This window comes from Saccostrea cucullata, unplaced genomic scaffold (assembly GCF_032062105.1).
Source record: "Saccostrea cucullata isolate Sc308-1 unplaced genomic scaffold, CSIRO_AGI_Scuc_v1 ctg1916, whole genome shotgun sequence".
Taxonomy (NCBI): domain Eukaryota; kingdom Metazoa; phylum Mollusca; class Bivalvia; order Ostreida; family Ostreidae; genus Saccostrea; species Saccostrea cuccullata.
The window spans coordinates 761-26,852 of NW_026937602.1; the positions used below are offsets into that span (position 1 = coordinate 761).

The 26,092-nt window shown below is 32.4% G+C and overlaps 1 protein-coding gene and 1 long non-coding RNA gene across 3 annotated transcripts; both read left to right on the plus strand.

Annotated features, from left to right (window-relative positions):
* Positions 1–372: 372 nt before the first annotated feature.
* LOC134248463 (uncharacterized) lies at positions 373–1,368 on the plus strand. The gene is made up of 3 exons (XR_009988059.1): positions 373–587; positions 840–913; positions 1,110–1,368. It is a non-coding gene; the product is annotated as an uncharacterized LOC134248463 (long non-coding RNA).
* Positions 1,369–6,946: 5,578 nt separating this feature from the next.
* Positions 6,947–15,786, plus strand: LOC134248464 (galanin receptor type 1-like). 2 transcript variants are annotated; one of them, XM_062730859.1, is made up of 3 exons: positions 6,947–8,294; positions 14,512–14,632; positions 15,533–15,786. In XM_062730859.1, exons 1-3 carry the CDS (start codon positions 7,398–7,400, stop codon positions 15,631–15,633), a joined length of 1,119 nt encoding a protein of 372 aa, XP_062586843.1. In that variant the 5' UTR covers positions 6,947–7,397; the 3' UTR covers positions 15,634–15,786. The 2 variants fall into 2 exon arrangements, with proteins under 2 accessions (XP_062586843.1, XP_062586844.1); XM_062730860.1 differs by having other exon boundaries at positions 14,512–14,615; positions 15,533–15,566.
* Positions 15,787–26,092: the final 10,306 nt, after the last annotated feature.

Here is a 26,092-nt window from a genome sequence, read left to right on the forward strand (position 1 = left end):
TAAAACATTCAAATAATGTATGATTGCGATTTTCCTAAAATTTAGTTTATGAAGAAAAAAAAGAAAATATAGAAAGAATAGTGTTAAAATGAGGAATTGTAGTAATTTTTTAATTGAAAGATTTTTTCCGGTATTTTATAATGATTTCTAGTTTTACCTTATTGATTAAACAGACATAATTTATATAAAATCCTTTGATTAAACAAATCAAAAAATCAATAAATGAAAGGATAGGCAAACATTAAAATATAAATAAATGAATAAAATTAAAAGCATTTAATAAAACTCTTAATGTCTTTTTAAAAAAATGTTCTCCATCAAATCTGTGATCCACTCCCAGAATTTTACTCTGCATTAGGCATTAGATAGGGATTGGCACACTGGTCAGTTTCAGTGTCATGATAACCTATTATGCAATTCTCCTGCTGGGCAGCGCGTTACAGAGTATAGTGGTTTGCTGCTTATCTAGGCCAAATTTTGAATTCTGGTAAACAAGATATGCGCGCTTACTCCGTGCCGATTTGAATGAGAAGACTTTGCACCATATAAACCACAATAATAACCTCGGGATTTATTAACTTTGAATGGTAAGAATTATTCCTTTATCATAGTCTTTAAAAGATCATTTAAAATGACTTTTGTACTACCAGTGCATGATCAATAACTTTGTACAATGTATGTAGCAATGACAAAGAGTTAAGCTATATACATGTATATTTGATTTGAATATATCATTGTTAAGGCAACACAATTATATACTTGATTCAAGTATTCGTTGTCTTTGTGAAATGTTAATCATCAAACAATATGTTGATTTAAAAAATGAAATTTCTTTACAGCTTGGTGTTGGTTGCATCATCCATATTTTCAAATTCCCACATTCAAAAGACCCGCCTTTGGTGAAGGCAAAGGTGTACGTAAATACTATTACTCTTCAATAATATTGTCAAAGTAATTATTTTTCTGCTTTTTTCATGCAAATGAGGAAAGAACTTAAATTTGATATAATTATTTAAAATATTTTTTGCATATTTTCATTGATTATCTCAAGATACATGTACATTAGATGTAGAACGCTGATACAAACGCAGTTTTCCTTATCTTTACAGATTGTGCTATTCTTTCCGAGGGGCAGATTCCTTATCAGCCTTTTCAGTGTATGTGATTCTAACTAAGTCTTATAGATCCGCCGCTCTGTTCTACCTATACAGTGAACATAGGATTTCTGTGATTCCGTTCTTTTAAAATTCAGTGAATGGATTAGACGCCGTTTTCAACTTTTAAAAACCCGGTGACTTGATCATGTTGATAGAAAATTAATTAAAACTTGTACCGAGAATGGAATTTAAATGTGATTAACATATTGAATATGGGTTTGTATTAAAGGTTCAAATACTAAATATAATTCATGTTTATTTCTTTTAAAATATAAATATATCATTATTTAATGAGAACAAGTAAAAATTTAGGAAAAATACTTTTGTAACCTCGACTTGAATGTTTTGAAAACGTTTTAAAAACCAAACAAATTTAACGTGAATAAAACGTTTTTGAAAATGTTTTTGTTACATTTACAAACAGTCTTATGATAACATATGTTGAAATGTTTTGTAAAATGTTTTAAAAACATTTAAAAAACCATACAAAATCACGTGATTAAAACATTGTTTAAAAATGTTTTTGTAACATTTTAAGAAAATGTTCCGGAAACATTTGCTGAAATATTTCACTAAAATGTTTTAAAAACGTTTAAAAAACCATACAAATTCACGTGATTAAAACATTATTGAAAATGTTTTCGCAACATTTTAAGAAAATGTTTTGACAACATTTTGCTGAAATATTTCACTAAAATGTTTTAAAAACGTTTAAAAAACCATACAAAATCACGTGATTAAAACATTTAAAAAAAATGTTTTCGCAACATTTTGAAAATGTTTTAAAAACATTTTAAAAATGTTTTTGTGTTAGCTGGGATCCTGAAAATGTCAAGTGTGTATGATTTCGGATTTCCACACAAACCCTTGACATTGAGAGGATGCTTTTCTCATAGTCAAGTGAATTGAATTAGCCATCAAAATAAAAAACTAAACAAATACATAGAGTTGTGGTCCTCCGCTTTCGGTGTCTTTGTGTGTGATATATCATTAAGATTTGAGGTCATGACTTGAAAGTAGATTATTCTGGGATTTAAGGCAGTTGAATGAAACTTCAACCAAAATGATATCCTAACCAAATACCACAATGAATCAATGGTACTCCTGAAGGAGCAGAGTTGTTTGCATTGAGAAATTTTATTTTATGGTCACGAATTTATATTTCGTTTCTACGAATTTTATTTCGTAAATTTCTTTGAATTTTATTTCATTTCTACGAATTTTATTTCGTGGCCACGAGTTTTATATTTCGTGATCACGAATTTTTATTTCGTGGCCACTAAATAAAATTCGTGGCCACGAATCAATAAAAAAAATATCTTAATTATACTTTGTCCTGTACCAGCCACTGTAACTTTCTCTGTACACACTTAAAAAAATATTTATGTCACTGATCTTCTTGCTTTTACTGCACTCAAAAAACATTCATCTTTGGGAGAGAGAAATCTGCAGAGCGCGTGGAATTCCCGATTTATTATTTGCTGTCAGTGTTATCGGTATACAGATTGTGATGCTTTACTGCAATGCTTGATAATGTGGAGCTCCTCTTGGTAAGGCACAGATACCTATACACATGTTATAAAACAAGTTTTTGATCCGCGCCTGAACCGCTGGCGAATAAATGCCTGTCACTAATATTTTCTGTCATTTTCTTCATTACAGTCCTTTACGTCCTATCTATCTTGAAAAATTGATAAGAACAGTTCATGCAAATTTCAATTAGAATATAATATTCCCAGATGCACTTGGCAACGGATATCGAAGAAATATATTTCGTAAGTCAGTTCCCGTTAACAACGATTTTTTTAACTCCGGAATTTTACAGTCCATTTCCGGTCAAGAATTTGTATATTCCCAATTTAGACTACTGAAGGCGTACTGTCTTTTAAACTAAATTCTATAATAATTAGATTTCTTCAATGGTAGGGGACATTCTGGCACTTATTTCATGTAGTTATTTCACTAGGGGGCTATTAATTATTGATTTAACTTGCCCCCCGTTTTGACACATTTAAACAGAAGGACAGGATGTATTACAGACATATTGTTCGTCACTTTAAATAGATTCGAACGTTTAATTGGCATTATTCCATTCCTAACAGAAAAAATGGTTAAACTGTGCTGCACTTTGAGTTTCACTAGAGCAACGCCGGAAGATGATGTTTGAACTTGATAAGACAAAGCATGCTTTATTTCATTCCTGTGAATCATGGTGAATATCAATGAAAAATTTGGATTTTTTTCTCATGAAGTTTTACACAAATCTAATGACTGTTTCTATTCGGAAATTCTGAGAGTCGTAAGTAGAGGGTTTTCGCAAGAAAGGGTGAAATTAAATATAAAATTAAAGAGCTTTGTGATTTGATATTTAAAATTAATATCTAAATATTTTTTTGAATTTTTTTTCTTCATTTTTTGTAGGTGTTTATAATTTTTGATGGCCACCAATTAAAATTAAAGCGCTAGGTTTTTTCTATCGGTAAGTCGGACCAATTAAACAGATTTTGTCTAAAAAGTACATATATACAGTACCCGCATCGTTATTCTTTACAGGATACACGATACGATAGGATACACGCACGATACGATAGGATACACGCACGATAGAACAGGATACACGCACGATAGGATAAACGCAAAACACGATAAACGCAAAACACGATACACGCAACACGATAAACGCAAAACACGATAGACCTGATAAACGATCTTCACGATAGGATAAACGCAAAACCTGATAGGATTGTTTCAAAATACGGAACGTTTTCTGACAAGACGAAAAGATTATTTTGTTTACTTACTGCAATATTTTAATTTAAATACTTGCAGAGCTTCAAATCTAAATTATAAAGTACATTTAATTATTATAATAAAAGAACTTAGATCTCTGTGGTAATTTTAAAAAATTTATTTATTTATATAAAAAAAATGACAATGATTAAATGGATTATTATGAAATGGAGACTGTAATTTTTTTTAAATTTCTTCTCAATTGTGTGAATTTACGATTATTTGTGTAAATGTCGAAATTCTCATCTTAAAGTTGAAATATGAATCGTTTTATTATGGATATTTTAGCATACATGTAATTGTTGCACAAAAATCCCTTACATGATTATATACCGTTTCTCACGGGTACTGTTATAAATTTTGGAAACTCTATAAATAGACTCATTATTAATGAAAAATATACATTTGAATTTTCTATCTAATAAATTTATCTAAGAGTACCAAGTTATTTCACGGAAGAAATTTACGCAATAAATTAAATATTTGTATTTAATGTCTAAAGATTACAATCCGCGATGTATCCAAAAATCGCAATTAAATATTAAAATCTCAAAGAGTAAAATCTGCGATGTATCCAAAAATCGCAATTGAATATTAAAAAAAAATATGAATAAAAAATACAAGTAGAAAACCGGCCGAAGAAAGGTTCGAAGAAACGGTTTTAATAAAATAAATTAATTTAACATGATAGATCTTTCAAGAACTAAATAGTTCAAAAAAAATTAATTTCCTGAATAGAAATTTAAATAATTGTTAATATAATGGCGCTCTGCATTAAAACTATGTCAACAGAATATGAATCACCTACAACTGCACTTGTACATGTACGATTACGCTAAGCTCTCAGTTATGCACATGTAAACATTTATATATCAGATACTGAAAACCTCCTATTAATTAACGAGTATTGAATGGTTAAATACTTTTTTCTTTACAACACAAAATTAATAAACAAATATTAAAAGAGTGAAATGCGACTTTTCCGACTAAATAATTATAAATCTTTGCTATTTAACTTTGTATGTACTGTTTCAAATAATAACAAAAAATAGTTTTAAGTCGGCAAATGAATTATTAAACCCTGAAAATCATTTTAGACTTACCCGGTAATCTCATATGAGGCATATTCGAAGGGCGGGATGTTAAATGTCCGTAACCAATTTCTAATTAGAAACAAGATCTATCCAAATAGCTAAATATAATATTGAATTCTTAAATAAAGTTGTATACATATGGAATGAAATCGATTAATACTATAATTTGATTCGGTGTATTTACTTGTCTTGCATGGTCACGGCGGAATCAGACGACTTCTTTTGTTTTATTATTATAGTAAGATACCGTAGAAAATAATGCGATCTAATTTTCATAGTTTAGAATATTAGAACTATTTCATCCATTTCTATGATCAGTGAAATTGTTTCCTAGAATTTTGTCCGTATTACGCAGAAAACTTGATGATCCGAAAGTGCATGTACCATAAGACTAGTACAGTTTTTTTTAAGTTTATTAAAAGACTTATTTACATAAGCATAATGGAACCAATGTACAAAATGAAATAAATCAGCGGATTGAGTTTAGAGACTTCATTTCATTAAATTGATTTATTTGAATTTTTAGTTAGAATTCAAGCAGTTGGATGATTTTTTAAACCCATAATTACATCCATCGTACAATTATTTAATATATTTTGAATTAAATCTTTGATAACTTTGTTCACACAATTTAGGAACAAAATCCCGAAAATAAGTAGATGCGTTTTATTAGAACCAGGTAGTATTCGAGGTTCCTAATTGACCCAAGGTGAGAAGTCAGTACAGGTATGTTGACAATGATCACACACACGGGCCACGGGTACCAGTTAGGGGAGAAGGGGGAGGGGGTTTTGACCGCAGAGGAAGGCAGTGTGCTTATCAGAGAGCTACACATACGTGTCAGTTTTCTGGTAAGGAAAGGTCTTTGACACCCCGATGGATTATATTTCCAGTTTATTTCCACGCCGACAAGGTAAGCTGTTAAAAAACATCATGTTTTTCCTTGTATACATTACTTTAAAATTTGAACGTATACGGCGGTGTTAAAATCATCTGGATCAATGTCTTATGTTTTATAATTTTAGTAACATGAAGACTTTAAATAATAGTGCTTACATGCAGATCAGAGGCGTTAACATATTACTTATATAATCAGACAATAAATAAGGGGAAAAAAGAATATTGCATGAAAAAAGATACATATCAATATCCTGCTTATTATTTATTTATCTACTTTTTGGTTACGCATACACCGTAGCTTACCAAAAATCTTTCTCCAGGTACTCTGATTCATTTAAGAAAATCGTATTAAAAATATTTAATTTTGAATAAATAATTCATACAATTCGATAAATTATTTTTTAAAAAAAGGATGTGATCGTTTATAATTTCATTTCCGAAAAATAGAGTTACTGTTTAATTTTTGACAATCACTCTCTGCTTTACCATGATATAATTATTTTATTTATTTATTTAATTATTAATTAATTAATTAATTTATTTCTTCATGAAATACGCTATTTATTTATTATTTTCCTTCTACGCTTTATTATTTCTTTTAATAATGAAAAAGAAAGGGATAAAACTTTCTTTTCTCCTTTTCGGTTGTAGTATTCTTATTTTAGTTAACAAAACGAAAAAGAAACTCGGAACAGCTCAGTAGTTTCTTTCTATAGTAAAGATAAAAAGCGAGGGTTTCCGAATATACACGATAAACGCAAAACACGATACACGATAGAACCTGATAAACGATCTACACGATAAACGGAAAAGACGATAAACGGAAAACACGATATAAAACGCAAAACCTGATAAACGGAAAACACGATACGATAGGATACACGCACGATACGATAGGATACACGCACGATACGATAGGATACACGCACGATAGGACACGATAGAATTGTAAAGAATAACGATGCGGGTACTGTAACTTTGACAAATAAAAAGGACCAGCTGTTTTTATTCCAGTGAGTATAACCCCGCCACTGTCAAGAATGCTATGTGTAATAAAAGACAGAAGTCGACATTGGAACCAGTAGCAACTCACTGCAATGTTAACATCATACGTGTATGCCTACTGTGAAACTGGCATTGATTTACATTGCTTAACACCGTGATTAAGACAGTTCTATTTTAAAGTCAAAGCATTTAAGGAAAAATGCATGCAAAAACATTTGCCCTGTAAAATTTATGGAGTGAATTCAAAGCACATCATCGGAGGAATGGAGGAATAATAAGGGGCGGAAGGAACGGAAGAATTAAGTATGGAAAGACGAAGGTCTGCGCTTTGACGAGGACGACTAATAAAATAGTTCGAGCCACTCCAATAAAAAAGGAAAACAGGCCTGATCCGGTAATAATCGGTAATAATAATTGCACGGGTTGTTTTACTTTGAGGAACTGTGAAAAAATGTCATCGAATCTTACAGTCACGTGGACAAACACGTCACCACATTTTAACGTGCACGTGTTTTGTAATGGCACGGACGTGCACGATCACTTTTCCTCCTCATTCACGGCGTTTGTCATTGTGTGGCTCACGTTAATTATGGCGGGCGATCTCCTCGGCAACTCGATGGTCATCTGGGTTATTGTGAAAAACCCTAACATGCGCAGTTCCACCCAAACAACAAACTTCTTCCTGCTAAATTTGGCAATCGCCGACCTTTTGGTGGCTATGGTTATTCCGTTTTCAATCCATTCCGTTTACATGGAATGCTGGGATATACCGCTTTTTCTGTGTAAAATTAACTCGTTCTTTGTAACACTCTCTTTGGTGACCTCTATCCACACTCTGATGTACATAAGTATCCACAAGTTTACCTGTGTACGGCGACTCGTCGTCAACAATGACCTTCACTCCCCGGTGTCAGTGAGAACTTGCTTTATAATGATAGGTATTGCATGGACTTACGCCGCAGTGTTCAGTACCGCCACCGTCATTTCCGGTCCTATATTTAAGGAGAAAACCATTCAGTGTGGACCAAAATATCCCGTGCCTGGGAATGCCAGTTTTTATTTACATATCGCTAACCAAATATTTAATGTATTTATTCCTCTCGTTGTACTTGTCTTTTGTTATATTTGTATATTCTTGTACATAAGACGTCATGCCATTGTCCAACGTCAACTGACCATCGCTCCAAACGAGAGAGTTCAAACCCAAAGTGAAAAAGGTGTGACCTTGACCTTAGTGATTGTCATTGCGTGTTTCTCGTTGTCCTGGTTACCATACATGGTGTACACGAACCACGCAACTTTCGTAATGGAAAAACACAGTGGCATTCCGAATTATTTCAACCCATTGGTAAGTCATTTTGTATTTATAGCATGTAAGGTCCCAAAAGTACTTTTAGTCATTTTGTATTTACGGCATGTTACAAGGTCCCAAAAATACTCTCAAACAAAATTTAAACAATCACAAAAATGATGTTCCAGATAATTTATACGATATTTGTTTATTTGACGCTGCATTGGTTTGTGTTTGTTTGTTTGTTTTTAGTAATTAAGTTGAAATCTAAATCTTCCGAGTTTTTTTTCTGAGTTGATAAATAATTGTCGGTGAAACTCGATTTTGCATCACTAATTCACTAAATCAGGAATTCTGACAATTGACTAAAATAATTTGACGAAGACTAAGCAATTATTACAACGATTAAACTAATTTAAGTCATTAAGATACAGAAGGCCTGATAGAGTAAGACCTATCTATAAGTAGCTTAAAATACGAGATACATACACCTATCTGAGTGGAGCTTGAAATACGTGAATTTTAAGAACAAGTACCTGTTCTTTTCACGGGGAAAATTACGACCATGGTTATTCGTCAATGAGCGCTTAGATTACGACGTGCCCGACTATATACTGTAATGTCTTTAGGCTGAGTTTATTATAATAATTTATATATAATTAATGATATTTGCTAAAATATTTTTTTACTTATAAAAAATAACACAAAATCCGAAAAAGTCAATTTACACAGAATTTATATTAAACCCGAAAAAGTAATTTTGTATACCAAGACACTTTTCTTAAGTGGCAATTCTGGATTTTCTTTCTTTTACAGTTCTTCTATTATATATAATAATCTAACCCGCTCTCACTTAACTATTAATCTAAATTTTGGATTTTTATGGAAAACCGCTCTTTTTTTTTTAAATTTATCATGTAAGATTATATAGTTTTAAATCCAGATTTTTGCGCATCATTACGTAAAGATAAATCTGACAAAACAGAGGATTATGAATTCTTATCTCGATTGAAATTCCTTTCATTTGGAGAGTCACAAAAAGTCATGCACAAACTATGATTACATTTTTGAAAAGATGCTTCAACATTCTTTTTAATCAATTTCTCGAAACGCACGGTGTACTAATAAGTGATGCAACTTTTATGATATATGGACACTCCCAGTTTATCATCTGTAACAGATTTTTAATGGGATTTTATTGAAAGAACTAGGAAGAATTTTCTTGAAACAATTATCCTGGAACTCTCTTATGTGAAGCATGCAGAAAAGACAAAGAACAATTATTGTTGTGGAGAGAGAGAGAGAGAGAGAGAGAGAGAGAGAGAGAGAGAGAGAGAGAGAGAGAGAGAGAGGATTTCATCATTTTTTACGCAAGAGTTATATCTTTTACTAAAAGATTAGTCGACTAAAATTCTTTATTTATAAAGTCGACTGACAAAAGAAATTTATTTGACAATTTTTAATGAGATGATTACATTCTTCATATTGGAACAATTAATATTTCCAATTTTAGGTTTTAACATCATTACTCATATCAATGAAGTTGAAATTCTCCAAAAGAAACCTTTATTTTATAGGCGTATTGTTACTGTAGTGTAATTCTTTGTTTTATAGGCGTGTTGTTTCTGTAGTGAAATTCTTTGTTTTATAGGCGTATTGTTTCTGTAGTGAAATTCTTTGTTTTAGAGGCGTATTGTTTCTGTACTGTAATGTTTTGTTTTATAGGCGTATTGTTTCTGTAGTGTAATTCTTTGTTTTATAGGCGTATTGTTTCTGTAGTGTAATCTTTTGTTTTATAGGCGTATTGTTTCTGTAGTGAAATTCTTTGTTTTATAGGCGTATTGTTTCTGTACTGTAATTTTTTGTTTTATAGGCGTATTGTTTCTGTAGTGTAATTCTTTGTTTTATAGGCGTATTGTTTCTGTAGTGTAATTCTTTGTTTTAGAGGCGTATTGTTTCTGTAGTGTAATTCTTTGTTTTATAGGCGTATTGTTTCTGCAGTGTAATCTTTTGTTTTATAGGCGTATTGTTTCTGTAGTGTAATTCTTTGTTTTATAGGCGTATTGTTTCTGTAGTGTAATTCTTTGTTTTATAGGCGTATTGTTTCTCTGGTGTAATCCCTTGTTTTATAGGCGTATTGTTTCTGCAGTGTAATCTTTGTTTTATAGGCGTATTGTTTCTGCAGTGTAACTCTTTGTTTTATAGGTGTATTGTTTCAGCAGTGTAATTCTTTGTTTTATAGGCGTATTGTTTCAGCAGTTTAATTCTTTTGTTTTGTAAAGACGTATTCTTACTGCAGTGTAATCCTTTGTTTTGTAGGCATATTCTTACTGCAGTGTAATCCTTTGTTTTGTAGGCGTATTCTTACTGCAGTGTAATCCTTTGTTTTGTTTACGTATTGTTTCTGTAGTGTAATTCTTTTGTTTTGTTTACGTATTGTTTCAGCAGTGTAATCCTTTGTTTTGTTTACGTATTGTTTCTGTAGTGTAATTCTTTTGTTTTGTTTACGTATTCTTACAGCAGTGTAATCCTTTGTTTTGTTTACGTATTGTTTCAGCACTGTAATCTTTCGTTTTGTTTACATATTGTTTCAGCACTGTAATCCTTTGTTTTGTTTACGTATTGTTCCAGCAGTGTAATCTTTCGTTTTGTTAACGTATTGTTACAGCAGTGTAATCATTCGTTTTCTTTACGTATTGTTTCAGCATTGAAATCATTCGTTTTGTTTACGTATTGTTTCAGCATTTAAATCCTTCATTTTGTTTACGTATTGTTCCAGCAGTGTAATCTTTCGTTTTGTTTACGTATTGTTTCAGCAGTGTAATCTTTCGTTTTGTTTACGTATTGTTTCAGCAGTGTAATCTTTTGTTTTGTTTACATATTGTTACAGCAGTGTAATCTTTTGTTTTGTTTACGTATTGTTTCAGCAGTGTAATCCTTTGTTTTGTTTACGTATTGTTACAGCATCGAATCCTTTGTTTTGTTTACATATTGTTACAGCAGTGTAATCCTTTGTTTTGTTTACGTATTGTTATAGCAGTGTAATCCTTTGTTTTGTTTCCATATTGTTACAGCAGTGTAATCTTTCGTTTTGTTTACGTATTGTTACAGCAGTGTAATCCTTTGTTTTGTTTACGTAATGTTTCAGCAGTGTAATCTTATATTTTGTTTACATATTGTTACAGCAGTGTAATCCATTGTTTTTTTTTTTACGTATTGTTACAGCAGTGTCATCCTTTGTTTTGTTTACGTATTGTTCCAGCAGTGTAATCCTTTGTTTTGTTTACGTATTGCTACAGCAGTCTAATCCTTTGTTTTGTTTACGTATTCTTACAGCAGTGTAATCTTTTGTTTTGTTTACGTATTGTTACAGCAGTGTAATCCTTTGTTTTGTTTACGTATTCTTACAGCAGTGTAATCCTTTTTTTGTTTACGTATTGTTCCAGCACTGTAATCTTTCGTTTTGTTTATGTATTGTTAAGCAGTGTAATCTTTTGTTTTGTTTACGTATTGTTACAGCAGTGTAATCCTTTGTTTTTTTACGTATTGTTACAGCAGTGTAATCCTTTGTTTTGTTTACGTATTGTTACAGCAGTGTAATCTTTCGTTTTGTTTACATATTGTTACAGCAGTGTTATCTTTCGTTTTGTTTACGTATTGTTCCAGCAGTGTAATCTTTTGTTTTGTTTACGTATTGTTACAGCAGTGTAATCCTTTGTTTTGTTTACATATTCTTACAGCAGTGTAATCCTTTGTTTTGTTTACGTATTGTTACAGCAGTATAATCCTTTGTTTTGTTTACGTATTCTTACAGCAGTGTAATCCTTTGTTTTGTTTACGTATTGTTCCAGCAGTGTAATTTTTCGTTTTGTTTACGTATTGTTACAGCAGTGTAATCCTTTGCTTTGTTTACATATTGTTAAAGCAGTGTAATCTTTTGTTTTGTTTACGTATTGTTACAGCAGTGTAATTTTTTGTTTTGTTAACGTATTGTTCCAGCAGTGTAATCTTTCGTTTTGTTTTGTTTACGAGGATTGTTCGAAAAATTCGTGGACAACTGTCATATCTTTTTTATTTGACGTCATATGTTATCCAAATTTGGTAGAAATATTTTAACAATAAATCCAACCGATATGTATTAATTTTAACAAAATATTACGATTGATTAAAAACTTATCCAGATTTTAAAAAAATGCAAAAATCGGATCGCGGAGCAGGTCAAAATTTAGTCAGTTACAGAAAATACAATAAATAATGTCTTTAGTCATTTTCTCAGTAAAATGGAGGAAAAACAAAAAACTAACTAGAAATTCAACTTAAGAATTGATACATCGATACGTGTACCAAAATATGGTTTTATATTTTGCTTTGTTGAAAAGAAATCAACTTGAGTAGATAAGTAGTCCTTATTGAAAACGACAAAAACGACGACGTTTTAGAACGTCATGGAGCAGCAAATACCGAAGCAATTTTGTTTTTTTCTCAGGAAAAATCCTGAATAAACTCTAAAAATGTCGAAGGAATCAAAAAAATAAAGTCACAAGCGAGTTGTGCATGTGTGTACAAATAGTACAGACACTTTATGAGTGACAGAAACTCTTTGTCGGATGAGGATGACCTGTGATGAAACAGTTTAACAGTAAACATCTAAACAAAACTTTAAAATTTGAAACGTAAATGACAGACAAAGGCGCTTCAGAGTTGCTTATCCTGTGAAACCAGAGTTTAGTATTTAAGAAGAAATCAAAACCTTAACAAAGGAAATTATACAAAATGAGATCAGTTTAAAACAAATGTCAAGTATTAGAAAAAGAATTAAATGAATGAATCTATTATATAGCAATGAACGGTGAATTTAGGAAATTTATGATCGGAGCCACGCGGATGCGTTTACAATAATGTATCTGAGACATTCAATTCACTGGATTATTTGTACCATTTTCAATAGGATTTTTTGTTAAATATTAACATTTAACGCTACTAATTTCCTACATTGTCCATATTAAATTGTTTAATTTGTCATTGCCTTTTAAGTGGTGTTTACTTATTTGCCTCGCCCTTTGTTCTCATTTTAACGTTACCTGTACCTGTCCAATAAGTTGAATCTTATTTGACTCCTACAGGTAACTTATTGGACGGGGTGCAGGAAAATAACAAATTTATTGAACCAGGTTTAACAAAAGATGACGTCACAAAAATGTTTTAAGTATTGTTTCTGTAGTGTAATTCTTTATTTTATAGGCGTATTGTTTCTGTAGTGTAATTCTTTATTTTGTAGGCGTATTGTTTCTGCAGTGTTATCTTTGTTTTATAGGCGTATTGTTTCTGCAGTGTAATTCTTTATTTTATAGGCGTATTGTTTCTGTTGTGTAATCCTCTGTTTTAAAGGCGTATTGTTTTTGTAGTTTAATTCTTTGTTTTATAGGCGTATTGTTTCTGCAGTGTAATCCTTTGTTTTATAGGCGTATTGTTTCTGTAGTGTAATCCTTTGTTTTATAGGCGTATTGTTTCTGTAGTGTAATCCTTTGTTTAATAGGCGTATTGTTTCTGTAGTGTTATCCTTTGTTTAATAGGCGTATTGTTTCTGTAGTGTAATTCTTTGTTTTATAGGCGTATTGTTTCTGTAGTGTAATTCTTTGTTTTATAGTCGTATTGTTTCTGTAGTGTAGTTCTTTGTTTTATAGGCGTAATGTTTTTGTAGTGTAATTCTTTGTTTTATAGGCGTATTGTTTCTGCAGTGTAATTCTTTGTTTTATAGGCGTATTGTTTCTGTAGTGTAATTCTTTGTTTTATAGGCGTATTGTTTCTGTAGTGTAATCCTTTGTTTTATAGGCGTATTGTTTCTGTAGTGTTATTCTTTGTTTTATAGGCGTATTGTTTCTGTAGTGTAATTCTTTGTTTTATAGGCGTATTGTTTCTGCAGTGTAATTCTTTGTTTTATATGCGTACTGTGTATTGTTACTACAGTGTAATCTTTTGTATTGTAGGCGTATTGTTTCTGCAGTGTAATTCTTTGTTTTATAGGCGTACAGTGTATTGTTACTACAGTGTAATCTTTTGTATTGTAGGCGTATTGTTTCTGCAGTGTAATTCTTTGTTTTATAGGCGTACAGTGTATTGTTACTACAGTGTAATCTTTTGTATTGTAGGCGTATTGTCTCTGCAGTGTAATTCTTTGTTTTATAGGCGTACAGTGTATTGTTACTACAGTGTAATTCTTTGTTTTATAGGCCTACAGTGTATTGTTACTACAGTGTAATCCTTTGTTTTATAGGCGTATTGTTTCGGGTACATGAACAGTGCTTGTAATCCGGTAATCTATGCCTGGAGGTTCCCGCAATTTCGCCAAGGCTACAAGGCAATCTTCAACAAGACCAAGTACTTCGTTACTGTTGGTAAATGTAAAACTATACTCAGTAAAACTATACTCAGTCATGATCAATACTGATACTGATATGGTATTTTGTGAACCTTATGTCCATTATTTTAAACACTCAATTATGTGTCATTTATTTCACAATAAGCCCTCCGCTACGTAGTACATTATTTTTATATTTTCTGAAATACTATCGGCTTTCTAAACCTGGATCCGGAGAGCCTTAAAGATCAAAGACGTTAGAAAACCGTTTTGTAACGTTATGAACATTACAGGCCGCAGCGTAACACTTAGTACGTAGATCAGTTTATAGCCGCTACTCAACGTTAGATTGTTAAAAGTCACTACTCAACGCTAGGTACATAATAGGCGCTAGGGAGCTACTACTCAGTGCTAGATTCATAAAAGCTAGGTTTTTAATAGCTACTACTCAACGCTGGGTAAATAATAGACACTAGGTAGGCACTACTCAGCGCTAGGTAAATAAGCGTTAGTTAGCTACTACTCAACGCTAGTTAGATAGGTTAATAAGCGCCAAGTAGCCACTATATAAAACTACATGTTAGTACATCACAGGCGCTTATGGAAGCCGCTACTCAATGCTATGTAGATCAATGCAAAGCTTATAAGTAGACGCTACACAAAGCTTTATACATCACAGGCGCATATTAGCCGCTACTCAGCGCAATGTAGATAAGTTCTCAAGCGCTTATTTCAATAGTGGACGAGAATCATTTCATTCAATAACAAACATAGTTTGCAACTTCTATTGAAATAATGTTCATTTATTCAGTAAATACGCTCCATTTTACTATGATGCACGAAATATTGCTCAATAGTTACAATCCAATCGGCCTGCTTGAATCTGGTAATTCTGATTGGTTATTTGATGTTTAACCTGATATATTTTCTTTTGTAGTTGACGGTGGTCGTAGAATCACGCGCCCAGTCTGTAAAACTGAAAACGAGACTGATCATCAGCTGTCAAGGGCATCCATTAATGACATCACATCCTTATAAATATATAAACCTCAACCATCATTGAACGGGATTGGTACAGATAGTGGAAATGTCAACAAAATCCTCTATATTTATGGGTAGAATAACTAATTCCTGAGTGGTTAAAATTTTAAAAATATATTTTGAAAACACCTTATGATCATTTGCAAAAGTAATCTGTTTATATAAATACAAAATACTTTGCTTGTTTGTTTTTTAATGTCCCTCTAAAAAATTTTCCCCTCACATGGAGACGCCATCACTTGCCGGAAGAGAACTTCAAATTTTGACCTATGCTCGGCACTAAATACCATTTAGCATTGAGTGATCTTTTCCATGCTAGGATCTACTGTAAAACGTGACCCCTCATTCGCTAGACCGGGCTCTATTTCTCACTGTGGAATTCGACGCTCTATACCATTGCTTCAAGAAAGCGTGTCACAACTACCTTGTAGTTGTTAGGAAAAAAATGCTTGGATTTCTGATTGACATTATATATATGTAGTATTTGAAATGCAGGTTTTCCAAGAACCTGTTGAAATTCCCATGGTTACCAATTGTGTTCCTATGAAGCAGAATGTAGGCAAATCTCAGACTGTGGTTGTCAACTACTCGACAATTCGATATATCGATGACGTATTATCAATCAACAAGGGTTATATTCAAATATATCCAAGTAAACCTGATAATAAAGATATCACAGAGTCTGACACACCTATTTCATTTTTGGATATTTTACTGGAAAAAAGTCAATTAAACTTTAAAATAAAGCTTTATGATCAATGTGATGACTTTAACTTTTGAATCGTCATCTCTCTTTACGCAGCAAAATACCCTCATTACCTGCATTCGGAGTTTATATCTCTTAGTTGATGCGATGCGCAAGAGCACGCGCCTTTTAGTTAAAAAAAAGAGATAAGTTGACAAACAATTATATCAACAGTCCTGTTTTTGTCCTTTATTAAGTTTCTATGTTCAATCAACTGACCTTGTCAGCAAACACTTTGTCAGCAGTAACCTTTTTCATACTCATTGTAAGGCCATTATTATCACACTGAATTCTCAACAAAATTTCTCGATATTTCATGATCATGACAAGGTGCACTCTTATCTGATGTGTCTGGTCAGCAAGGGATAATTCCTCCACCTGATCCCACCTCTAATTCATTGGCTCTGCTCCTGATTTATATATAGATATACCCACATTAAAATTATTTTCTTTTATGTACATGTTTTTTGTTGTTGCGTGAAAAGAGTTATATGTTTTGCATGTTGACATATTTTTATCTTTCATGTTAACATAATTATCTAACATGTAGGGACAGTAATATACTACAAGATTTAGTTGGTTAGGCTCACCAGCATTAGAAGTAGATTCTCTAAAGCGATTAGTAATTTGTGTATCTCAATGTACTTTTTGGGTGTTAAAATGGAGTAAATGGAGATAATAAACAAACAGTATTCAAGCTCAAACGTCCATAAAACAATACAAAATCAAACACTGACCTCCTATAACATCTAGAGGTGGGATCAGGTGCCGTGGAGGAGTGAACATCCCCTGCTGACCGGTCACACGCACCGTGTGCTCCTTGTCATGATTGGGAAATAACGGAAGAATCCGTCATCAATTCAGTGTGTAAATAATGAACTAACATTAATGTATGGAAGACATTAGTCAGCATTTGACTCAATGATGAATGGCATTTACTGACAAGGTCATTATATCGACCACAGAACTTAAAAATGCTGATATTCTTGTTTTATTGCCTAGTTTGTCAATAACTTAACTCCTTTAAGATATAGGAATTGTAATTCACACTTTAAAATATTTTCCTTTTTTACCCAGGTTCGTTCCGAAATATAATTGTTCTGGATCGAGGTTATAACTTTCCTTAAATAAAACAACTTGTAAGGTTTCAACAATTTATTTTACAAAAAACATGGAAAAATGAAAATTTTAAATAATGTAGTATCTGATTCAGGTGGAAAATGTGTCAACCCTAGACCTAGTCTTTGAGTAGATACACTACTGATAATATAAAGCCAACAGAATAAAACAAGTGAAAGTAACCAATAGATACTTTTCATGCTTGACTGACAATTGGCCACCGATAGCCAACATATATCTTGCTATAGAGCTGTATTACAGCTATTCCACCTAGTTTAAAGAATGATTTCAACATTAAATTTTTGGTTTTATGAGGTGTAAAGTCTGCAAGATGAAATGTATAAGCATCCTTTTCAGTAAATTATACGGAATAAAATCAATACTGATACCAAAATATACCCAAACAATGATAACTTCTACCATCTAGGGGAGCTAACCAAAAAAGACAACTGTTTTGTAATGATATACTTACCAAACTGATATGTTTGCTGCAGGCCTGCAGCAAGTCTGCTGCAAGCTTGCAGCAAACAAAATTGTTCGCAGGAAGAAAATTTTCTTGTTCGCAGATGATTGTCGCTTGCTGCGATCTTGCAACAAACATTGCAGCAATTGCTGCAAGCTTGCAGCAAATTCGCAGGAACCCAATATGTTTGCAGGAGCATTGCAAGAAACATACACGTCAATTTAATATTCGCAGCAAGTTCGCTGGAAATATTTCATTATTCAGATGTTTGCAGGAAGTTCGCAAGAACAGAAAACAAGTCAAATCAGCCAATGAAACGCAGATTGTACTGGGTCAACATAAGACTGGCCATTTTGAAATGTTGGAATTGAAGTTGTACAAGTTTCAGTATTTTGTTAGAAATATACATCGTTTTGAATGATTAAAAGTGCCAAACTCTGGATGTAGATGTTCATCCTATCCATGATATCTAATTGGTAAGAAATGATTTTGATTTATTTTCTTAAAATCACGTTTGAGTAATTGGTGTAAATGCTTGGTAAAATCTAAATCTGTTTCTTATGAATTTCAGTCTTCTTTTTGATATCACATATGTATACTTCTTTAAAGTATTAATGGACCCAAATAAGTTAACTGTTTTCAAATTAATTAGTAAATGTACTATCTAGGGTAATGCACCACATAGTTACATGAAGAGAATCCATAAGCTTCAAAAACGGGCCGCTAGAATTATACTTGATGGTGCCCCTGATGCTCCTTCTAAGGCATTATTTGAAAAATTAGGGTGGCTATCTGTTTTTGACTTAGTAACTTTGCATAAATGTATCTTGTTGTACAAAATATTTAACAATCAGAGTCCTTCTTACCTACAAGATTTATTTATTTGTCAAACTTCAAATGCGTATACTTTACGTTCAGAATCTAATTTTGACCTTCGCCAACCAAAACACCGAACAAATTTGTTTAAAAATTCACTCCAATATTCCGGAGTTCATATTTGGAACAGTTTACCTTTAAATATAAGATGTGCACCAAATCTGCCAGTTTTTAAACGAAATGTTGAAAAATGTATCTTCATCAACAGAACTTGATTACCTCTGATTTATATCTTTTGCAAATGTATATAATTCATGTATTGAAAAATCTTACTGATATTACATCTTTATAACATTTTATGTCATCTTAATTTATATTTTTATCATTGCTATTTAATTATGATTATCATTATCATCATATGACATCAAACATGTACTTGTATTTTAATTGACTTGCTAAGTTGTTTGTATATCTTTGCTAATTTGATGTAATATTTTTGTTGAAATTAGAAGGTCCTGAGGAAGAATAGTGTGTCACACTAATCAGGCCACCTTCTCTAAATAAAGTCTTATCATTATATTATTATTATTATTATTATGAAATATGCTTCCAGTTTTAGTAAGTTAAGCTTAACAGAATTGGAATTAAATTCTCTAAAGCGATTTGTAATTTGTGTATCTCAGTGTACGTTTTTGGGTCCTGAATGGAGTAAATGGAGATACCGAACAGTATTGAAGCTCAAAAGTCCATATACCAACACAAATCAAAGCAGATCAAACACGGACCTCCAAAATATATTGAGGTGGGATCAGGTGCCACGAAGGAGTAAACATCCCCTGCTGGTCACGCCTGCCGAGTGCTCCTTGTTATGATCGGGAAATGACGGAAGAATCCGTCATCAATTCAGTGTATAAATAATGGACCAACAATTAGCAGGAAAAACATCAGTCAGAATTTTACTCAATGATAAGTTGTGTTTGCTGACAAGGTCATTGTATCGATCATAGAACTTACGAAACGATGATTTTAAACGAGACGTCTGGTATTCTTGTTTCATCAACTTGTTTGTCAATAACTTACCTCGTTTTAAAAATTGTTCATACGTAGAGCAAGATCTTGCGTATCGAATCAATTGAGATATATATACTCTGTATGCAGGTTATTAAGGTATATGCTGCATAAGTAAGAGAAGTTGACGATAGAAAAGTTAAAGTCATCATGTTTATATTATAGCTTGGTTGTTAGATTACCATTAACGTCTTAACGTCTAACTTTTGTAAATACTGGACTAAGAATAAGTATGGAAGAGATTAGTCAGTAATTGACTCAATGATGAATTGCATTGCTGACAAGGTCATTATATCGACCATAGAGCTTAAAAATGCTGATATTCTTTTTTCATCGCTTAGTTTTTCAATAACGTTACTCTTTAAAGAAAATGTACATGTAAAGAGCATGCTCATGCGTATCGAATCAACTGAAAGGTATAAACTTCGTTTGCATTGAAAGGTATAAACTTCGTTTGCATTTTGAATACAAAAATAGTCTGCTAATAACGTGACACAATAGTAGATACCCATAGAAATCTCGTCATGTATCTTGCATGATTGATGCTGATATAAATGATTCGTTGGGTGACAGAATTTGACATAAATTGTTTTGTATGTAGGGAGCAGAAATATATTCAACTATAATAAAAAAACATCACATTTTACATATAATGGTATTTCTAGTCTTAATATTTAAGGAATGTTTTTAAGTTTTGTGTGAGATATTGGCAGCTAAATCACAGACCTTTCGTTAAGGTATGAGAGGTCTTTGCGATTTACAAACTAATATTTCACCCCAAGCTTTAAGAACATCCTAATATTTACATTTTACATTAGAACCCGAATTACATTCAATAAGAGAGTTTCTCGGTGCTCCATATTATTACATGTTTACTATTGTCTCTATAGCATCATTTTGACGCCACTTAGCGCGAGCATCTATCCAATAGTATGCACACGATGGTTTTCAATAAATTTTACTGTAGGTTTAGTAGAAAAACACAAGAAAAGTAAATATTAAGTTATAAACTCATTGCAGGATTTTAAGATAAGGATATGGAGCAGTATTCAGAGGTCCGTGTTTGCTCTGCTCTTATTTTGTATATTGTTTAATGGACGTTTAGATTGAATACTGTTCGTTATCTCCATATCCTTCATTCAATCTAAAAGTCCATAAAACAATTCAAATTAAGAGTAGAGCAAACACGGACCTTCAAAATATCAGAGGTTGGATCAGGTGCCGTGGAGGAGTAAGCATCCCCTGCCGACTGGTCACACCCGCCATGAACTCCTTGCCATTATCAGGCAATAACGAAAAAATCCGTCGTCAATTCAGTGTATAAATAATGGACCAACAATTAGCATGAAAAAGGTAAATCAGCATTTGACTCAATGATAAATTGTATTTGCTGACAAGGTCATTGTATCGACGTTAGAAGTTACGAAATGATCACTTTAATTGAGCCTGCTGATATTCTTGTTTCATCAAATTGCTTGTCAATAATTTACCTTGTTTTAGAAATTGTTCATACGTAGATCATGCTCTTGTTTATCGAATCAGCTGAGATATATTTAAGGGAAATGGACGATAGAAAAGTTAAAAGTCATCACGTTTATCATATAGCTTGCTTGTTAGATTTCCATTAGTGTTTTTTTCAAGTCAAATATCCAAGTATGAAACAGAAGTGTCGCACTCTGTGGTATCTTTAATCTCAAGCTCACCAGGATATATCGAATAGACGTAGGAATGTAAATTACCATTGTCAATTGACAATACGTCGTCGATTTATCTAAATGTCGAGTTTAAGGCCACAGCAAGTGTTTTCCTCTTTTCACGCAAAAGATTTTGCATAAATTCTGCTTCATATGAATATAAAAATAAGTCTGCTAATAAAGGAAAGCTATTTGTACCCATGGGTATTCCAATAGATTGTTGGAATACCTGGTCTCCTAACACCGCATATATATTGTCAATCAGAAACTAAAGCATCTTCTTGGTTTCAACTTCAGAGTACTTATGTGTGCAATCAGAATCTGTTTTAACAAAATAATTTTGCAAATGACCAATGACGAGGTGGTAAATTTACGAGTTCCATTTTTATTCAAGATGCAGCTGTCAATGATATAAAGAAGCCTGGATATCAATTTGTCGTGGGGAATTGTTATGTATAAAGTTGAAAGGTCGTAAGTTTTTAAGCTGTTGATTTTTGTAAAGTCTTGTGATTTCGAATTGTCCAAATGTTCTTAAGAAGTTTTCAGTATCCACATCTGATTCACACCACTTCATGAAATTGATAAGGATCAAAGGACATCAGAATTTATTAAAAAACAGAAAAATCTATTAAATCAAACTTCATGTATGATAACTAAAAGAGAAAAAATAGCCAAGGGAATTAGGGATAAAAAAAACCCCAATCATTCTAGAAAAAGCAATTACATGTAATTTAAAGTCTATTTACCTGACATAATAACGACTATTTAAGAGTGTTATAAATAACGTGCTCTAGCTCATTACCGAAAATATGGCAGCAGACCAATAGCTATCAATGATGCCATGTTCACTAAATAAAAGGTTTAACTTATATTTGCATTCTGATTGATTTATTGATTGCATGGTTGTTTAACGTCTTTCTTGAGAATTCTTCACTCATATGACGCTGCACTTCAAAATGTTTCTTTATGTCAATATACACAAAATCGTATCGATTGATTGATTGATTGTGTATTGTTTAACGTCCCTCTTGAGAATTTTTAACTCATATGGAGACGTCACCGTTGCCGGTGAAGGGCTTCAAATTTAGACCTATGCTCGGCACTCAGGGCCATTAAGCAGTGAGGGTTCTTTATCGTGCCAACGTCTACCGTGACACGGGACCTACGTTTTAAAGGTCATATCCGAAAGACCCGTAACTTTCACTTCTAGTGCCGAGTGCTTGGCGAAGGAACAGTCACTACCTATGTTTACGTATCCTTATTATTCAATAGATATATACAGTGGAGCCTCATTTATCCGGACGCTTTGGTTCCCAGTCAATTTGTCCGGATATGTGAAGCATCCGGATACCTGAATCACCAGTTAAACAAGACATAATAACATTTTAAAATTCTGTTCCGATGAAAAAGCGTCCGGATACTGAAGCATCCGGATATCTGGCGTCCGGATATCTGAAGGTCCACTGTAATTAGAATACCACCTTCAATATCGTGTTTTCCAAAATTACTTGAATGCTATCACTTTATGAAGCTTTCCCTGTAGTGCAGCTATCAACGATTTTGCTTCGAATGTAATATATCAGTATTAAGAAATGCATAAATAACTATTCTTGAAAGGAATAGATGTAATATAATTATACGAAAATCTGATTTTATTGATTAATTTTTAACCAGATTCAATTAGGACATAGAATTTTGTAGTACAAAAGGACCAATATCAACCCATATGAGATTAGAATACAAAGAGAAATAATTTATATCACTTTGATCGATTATAGATTATCATTTTTAATTTCAGGCTTACACTTCTATTTTTTGTTTTCAGTGGAATTTGGTTTAATGGATTTATACGAGTTTCAAATCAAGGCAATACTCTTGAGACTTGCAAATCTTGGAATTGTTCTTTACCTGTTAGAACAACCTCAGTGCTTTTAGAAGACGGGATGCTCTGTTTGTCTTATAACAGAACAGATCTCAACATATACCCCGAGGACTGTAACAAGTCAAAGGCATTTATATGTGAAAGCAAAAACAGAGGTACTGTGGATTCCTTATTTTTGCGAGTATTTTTTATCGTCAATGGAATTTTCAACGTCAAAGCTCGAGAAGAATAATTCGCGAACATTTGATCAAGGGCTTTTACAAAGATTTCACAAACATAAAAATAAAATCGAGTATCTTTATTTTGCGATTGGTGCGTCTCGCGAAATTACGCGTTAATCATTTCCACGCGTATATTTTAAGAATCTTCAGTAATATGATATAAAATTCAATGAAAAGAGAGAGAGAGAGAGAGAGAGAGAGAGAGAGAGAGAGAGAGAGAGAGAGTTTTGAGGTGACGATAGAAAAGTTAATTTCATCACGTTTATCACGTTTAACTTGGTTGTCATATTACCATTAACGTATTTTTCAAGTAGTATATCTAAGTATGAAACAGATGTGTCAGATTCTGTGATATATGATGAAATAGTACAATGACGTTTAAGATTAAAAAGTAAATTATTTTATATAATCTTTCAAAAAAGGTTTTATCAATTGACCAATACGTTTTATAATTCAAAAATTGATGATCGATTTACCTACCATTAGTTCTTTCTAATTAGATTTTTTCTGTCACATAATCCTAGGAAAGAATATTACGTCTTCATAAAACATCTCCAGCCACATACATGCAGATAGTGCATTTTATTATTCAATGTGTATTATAGCAAATGAGAGAAAGAGAACGTATATCAGAGTGATTTTGTGTTATTCAAATGGGGCATCCTTAAGGTCATTGGCAACGCAGGGTTTCCGGAGAAAAAAGATTTATACCTAGGTTTTTTCATTTATAACAATGGTCATTGAGAGTGATCTCCCGTATGGAATTCTCTAGGCGGTGAAAACCAATAAAGCGTGTGTTACAGACTGAGAGGTAAACAAAAGCACGTGTGTGCTTTTTATAAGATATATTCAACTCTAGAGTAATGAAAGAATAGCAGAGATGGGTTTGTTTACATTTGTGCTGAGGGGGCAGACAGTCAACAGGTCGTCATTTAGAATAGTACATATATGCTGGGAAGTGCAAAGAAGTGACATAATTATGCTGAAAGTTGTGATAGCTAGGCAGACCAGATGAGAACGATTCTATAGGTTTTGTGAAGGAGGCATCATTAAAAGTTATAATAAATCCTTGCCAAAATGTTTACTGACAGTTCCTTTCAAATAAAGTAAATTAAAGTATAGAAACAAACAACCAGTCTCTTGATCAATATGCATAATAATTAGATGTTAAGGGAAGTAACTCAAAATCAAAGAATAGTGCTGGTATTTCTGTGTTTTGTTTCTATATTTGCAATTTGAGTCATCAGAAATGAAGATTCAACAATGTATTTTATGTGTAAACTTTATGAAATTAATGGGTTTTAGAAAAAAATTATGGTTAAAAATAATGTGAGGCCATTTTATCAACATTTTACATAGGTAATGCATTGAGAATTGTAAAAACATGGATTTGACAAAATCTTTAAAGGAAGGCTGGCTTGGTTGGTAAAAAGAACCTGAATGGAACATGTTTTGTACCATTAAATATGTTCAAAAGTTCTCAAAAAATTCTATACAAAATCCAGACACGTTGCCAATGTCCTTAAGTATTGTTCATTTAAGTTTGTTCTAATCATGACCTGTGGGGGTAGGGAGGGACCACAAAAGAGAGAGGGTAAAATTTTCACGAAGTAATATAAAGGAGGGAAAAAATTCAAAAATCTTTAACAATCTTTTTCTCAAGGCCAGGAAAGTCTTATGTTAAAAAGATATGGAGGCATCATGAAGTAGTGTAAAAATCCCTCCACCTCCCTGTTAACTTTGCAACACTAAATTGTTCTGTGTTTTTTCCTTGTCAATGCGCTCAGGTGAGCGATGTGGTCCATGGGCCGCCTCTAGTTTTATATAATCATTAATGGATATCAAACAAACGCGGAAATACCTTCAGTTTTATGCAGATGCCTTATCTATGATTAATTTCAATCAGGAAAATATCAGTCATTGAATATTAACAAATAGTGGATGGTGTGCCTTATAAGTGGGAGTGTTTTAATTGCCACAAAGACAGTAACATAAATAAACGTAATGGTTTATATAAAATATTAATGGTGACAATGAACATCAAATGTACAAAGCAGTAACGTCCTGGTTGAAATGGAATAACGTTATAATTGCTTATGCGAACTAAAAAAAACATTAACACATACAAAAAAGTAAATAAATGTGCTTTCATTGCAAATGTTGTAACATTTCCATTAATTACTAGTATTTCAACAAATATTTCTGTTTCTGAGATTAATTTACACCCTTTCTTTCAAATGCTTTCATGAGGCACTGAATATCATGAGATTAAGAAAAAAAAAATCACCAGAAGTACTTATCTAAAATTTTTAATGTTCATCCGCTTTGAAAAACAATGCTCCTTTGTCAAACCAAACAAAAGGAGTGAAAACCGACGAAAGTGAAAGGGCGATGTTGTTGGATATGAACGCCCTACCCTTCCTCAAAAATATCAATTATGAAAAAAAT